Here is a 4,530-nt window from a genome sequence, read left to right on the forward strand (position 1 = left end):
CCTAGGTCCACCCAGGTCGCCCAAGGATCTCCGCTCGCCAGGTCAGGTTCGCCGCGCTAGTTATTAATCTGCGTGTAGGCGAGCCCGAGCCCGTTCAATTTACCATTCGCTCGTCGGCACCGAGGAGGGGTGGGGGTGGCATGGGGGATGTCCGGGGTGGCGATGTTTGCATAAAATCTCTCGGCAGCGTCTCGATGTCGGTGCGCGCGTCAAACAAAGAAATTAATGCCGCGTGGAACCGTGCAACGAAAAGGGTGCTGCACACACACACACACACACTCTCGGGCTCCCGGGTAGTCGGGGTCGTTGCCCTTTCTCCGGCATCCCAGGGCTTTGTTGCACCGGAATGCAGCGTGTGGCACCGGCAGGCTGGCAGGTTGGCTGGGTGGCCGGCTGGCGGGGATCGAAAGTCGAAAAAGGGGTTGCCATGCTGGATGCTGGAGGATGCTGCTACCTTGTGGTGCCTTATTTACTGCCGAGAAGGCCGAGGGTCCGGTCCGATGCCCCCGGTGTTATGTTCTGCTCGATTCTCGCTCCGTCTTCCGTCTGCCAACGGCCTGCCAACTGCATCTTCATCTTCACCGGCCGGTTACGGAGGCTTCTCTGCTCCTTGCTGGGTTACTAGGTATTTGGGTCACAGGGCAGGGCCAGCAGCTGCAACGACAACGAAGGCGAGGCGAGGTGGAAATGGTGTATCCCGGCCTCTGGCCTGACCTCGGTGCGGTGCGGTGCGGTGCAACTCACAAAGGGCGCCGAACCCGCCGGTACATGCGTTCACGGAAAGGGACTGCACCGCATGTTAACGAACACATAAAAAGAAGGTGGAAACGGAGATGGGGCACCTTTTTGCGTGAACCCTCATTTCGTTGTCCAGGATGCGTTTCCGGTAGGGGGCCCCCGAGATCCCGGGGGGCATCGATTTGCATCACCAGAGTCCTCGGTGGCCGCTCGGGGAGAAACCGAATCTCCGGTCTATATACACGCACGCACGCACGCAATGACCGGGGTGTTTGTGAAGGAGCATACACACACACACACACACACACACACACACACACAGTGCTGGAGCAGAATGGGGCAGCTGGAGAAGAAGAATGGAGTAGCAGAGTGGAGCGAGAATCTTTGTGAGATGCGGCCAGCGGACGTCGCCTGCAGCCGGAGCCTTATTGATTCAAGGGTGGATTGGTGGATGACCAGAGGGGAGGGGGGGGGCGGCGACGGCGACTCTCGGGGGTTGTTGCACCTTAGTGCACTCCCGTTGGAGGAGCCGTTGGAGCGGTGATTTCGCATCGTATCGGGCGTGTGGGACATAGAAACGCTAGTATTAGTAGTAGTAGTAGTCGCAGCAGTAGTAGTAGTAATAGATTATCAAGATCCTGCCGATGCGCGGGAATCCTGTTTCGAAACGATGCTTTTATTTTAAACTGTTTTACAACCTATTTTCGTATAACCCACCAAACCCACCAAAAAGGCTGTCCTACTGGCTGTCCTACACTGGACGGCCAGTCTAGTCTAGTAATTCGGTGAACTCTAGTAATTTAGCTACCTATCTAGATCAGCAGCTGTAGACCAAGGTGAGGAACACCTGACACGCAGCCCGCGCTCGAGAGTTGCCCCGGAAAGCCCCGGCAAAAACGGGCGACAATGTTGCCAGCCCAATTGTTGCCCCCAGCCTAACGCTCGCTAAAGCTACGCTGCCGGCGAAATATACACACACATACGCGCACACACACACACACATACTCCACAGACTCTAATCTACAGGCCTATCGTTTTTGTTTTTCGCAGGTCCGCGCAATCCCATCACTAATGTCCAACTAACTCTAGACCACTAGACACCACCAGACTGCTTGGTGGCCCAGGCCCCCGAAATCGCAGTCGCACCGTACCCACTCTTCCCCCCAAACACCCACACAGCTGACTTAGCACGTATATTTACACAGCACGTCCCCGCACCGCACGGCGTTTAGCCGCTGGCGCGGTTCTGGGAGCGCGCGAACGCCAGCAGCGGCTGGCTGTGGCTGAACCGCGCGTACAGCCGCTCGGCACTCCCGAGGGTGTTGGCCTTGGTGCCGAGGCACATCTTGTACTGGGCCTCCTCCAGGTCGGTATCACAATGTATTGGGTGGAAGACGTGCACGAGCGACGGGTCCGGCGCCCGGAACACGCTCAGTTCCTCGGCTGGCGGAGGTGTCGGCGGAGCCGGCGGAGTCGGCGGCGTCGGTGGCGTCGGGAGCGCTGCCGCCGCCGGTGACGTTGCCTCCGCTGCCACCGCTGGGCGCAGCTGGGCGGGTGTCGTGCCGCTGCTGGACAGTGGATTCCAGCGCCCGTCAGCGATCGCCCGGAGCCGCAGGTTACCGCGCTGGTTGAGCGCGATCACGTTCTCCAGGAACACGATGTCCTCCAGGCCCCAGCCCTGGATGGTGGTGCTGAGGCCCTTCAGGTCCGGGCGCTCCAGGTCCGCCTTGTAGATGCCGACCAGCCCGTACCCGAACTGGCGGAAGTATCCGGTCTCGTCCGTGATCGGGTACGGTGCCGAGAAATTGCGGACCGCCGGCGGCCTTAGGTCACCGCTCTCGGTGGTCGGGCCGCCCCCGGGGGCCCCCGACTCCAGTGCCGGTGCGTACTCGCTGAACACGATCGGCAGGTAGATCTGGCGGCCCCGGATCACGTTCTGCCGGATGCGCACCAGCGACTGGGCGCTGAACACCATGTCTACGTCGATGAAGAACAGGATGTCATCGTCGGCACAGTGCAACGACTTGGTCGCCCGGTCCAGGGCGAGACCACGCGAGAAGTTCCCGGACAGTGGGACGAAGTTGATGCGGGCCGCCGGATGCCGGGACTGCAGGCCGGTCAGTAGGGTCAGGAGCGCCGGTGACTCGGGTGCATCGACGTACAGCGCCACCAGTAGGTCCGTGCACGGGTTCCAGCCTCCCGTAGGTCGGAGCGCTACCTCTTCGTAGTTGCGCAGGAACCGCCCGAAGGTCTCGGTCCGCCCGGACAGCGGCAGCACGAACACGATCCGGCTGTGGTCGCACCCCCGGCCAGTGTCGGCAGTGTTGCCAGCCATCGCGGTGAGCCGACCGAGCCCACCGCTCAGCAGTGACTTCATGCGATGCGAAATGCGATCTACCGGGAAGACATGGGGACTTGTAGAGGGCATGGATCAATGGGGAGGGGTGTTGGGTACCTACCGAGCGTGATCGTATGGAGCGGCACGTCATGGTTCTGAGTGACTGGTCCGCCCGACGACGACGGTTCCTGGTGCGGACTTCCTGACGTGATCACCTCGCGCACCTGGATCTCGGTGAACGAGCGCTGGATGTAGAGGTGGCGCCGCACCGGCACGGTCATCTTCTTGCCGCGGTACTTTTTGTACACCAGCAGCAGGTCCAGTATCAGGTCCTGCCCGTACAGGCTGTTGACGCGCGTGTACCCGTACAGCAGTTCCCGGAACTCGATCATCCGGCCCCGTTGGCGCGAGAAGTTGTTGATGTGCTCCATGATCTGTCAATGGGGAAGAGAACGTGCGTTAGGTCATTTGACCCTAGGCACCGCAGCCCCAGTCGTACCTCTCGGATGACGTCACTCAGGCCCTCCTTCGTAGACGACTCGATCCGGCGCTTCGGGTTCGGGTGGTTGGCCGAGTAGAGGCTCTTGGCGATAAAGTCCCACTCGAGCAGCTCGTCGAGCGTGCGGGGCCGGTGACGGTTCAGGTCTGGCGCCACACCTTGAAGTAAAATAGTCAATGTCGCTAGAAACCTCCCGACCTCCTCTCGAGCGGGTGTCCTACCGAGCACGTTGTGGTCCCCGAGGTAATCGGCGCTGCTTTCGTCGCGCGGAAAGATGGGCACGCCGGGCGCCAGGTTCTTGTTGATCTGCCGCGGTATCTGCAGCAGCGACGTCATCTTGGCGATGTCCCGGTGCAGCAGCAGCGACTCCTGGCGCAGCTCCTGCGCACGCAGCCCTAGCATGTAGGCGTGCAGCCGGTACATGAACGCGGGTTGCTTCACCGGGTGTAGCGTGATCGCGCTGTGGACCTCCTTGTTCTTCAGGCTGCCCGAGAACGCTCGGTTGCCGCTCGAGTTGTGGTGCAGGATGGACTGCATCTGGGGGGGTGTGAGAGAGTGACGATAGATTGTGTGGTTCGGTAGAGGTCGAGGTCCCAGGCGGGTACTACCGTACCTCGTAGTTCCAGGTGCAGGGAATGCCGGCAAACTTCTGGACGCACCGCCCAACCTCGACATCCTCGTGGGTGCTGTAGAGATTCTTCAGGCAGGTCGGGATGTGGGGTGCCACCCGGCGTAGCGTCTCCCGGCTCATGATGACGCCCGGTCCGCCCATGCAGAAGTTTTCGTCAAACTCGAGCGACAGCAGACCGAAGTCTTCGCTGTTGCCACGGCCGGCCTGCCCGATGAACTGCGGTTTCGAGCTGTCGATCGAGCGCAGGAACCGCTCCAGCCGGTCCGGGCGCACGTACACGTCGTCGTCCGCCCGAACGAACCACTCGAACCGGTCGATGTAGTG

The 4,530-nt window shown here is 61.1% G+C and overlaps 1 protein-coding gene across 1 annotated transcript; it reads right to left on the minus strand.

The window, feature by feature from the left end:
* Positions 1–1,804: 1,804 nt before the first annotated feature.
* On the minus strand, positions 1,805–4,527 carry LOC128276084 (chondroitin sulfate synthase 1-like; the record flags this gene model as incomplete). The annotated part of the gene is made up of 5 exons (XM_053014553.1): positions 1,805–3,132; positions 3,198–3,510; positions 3,576–3,733; positions 3,797–4,112; positions 4,189–4,527. Coding segments are annotated over 5 exons (2,292 nt in total), but the record flags the coding sequence as incomplete, so codon positions are not given.
* Positions 4,528–4,530: the final 3 nt, after the last annotated feature.

Source organism: Anopheles cruzii, unplaced genomic scaffold (genome assembly GCF_943734635.1).
Source record: "Anopheles cruzii unplaced genomic scaffold, idAnoCruzAS_RS32_06 scaffold00471_ctg1, whole genome shotgun sequence".
In the NCBI taxonomy this organism is placed as follows: Eukaryota; Metazoa; Arthropoda; class Insecta; order Diptera; family Culicidae; genus Anopheles; species Anopheles cruzii.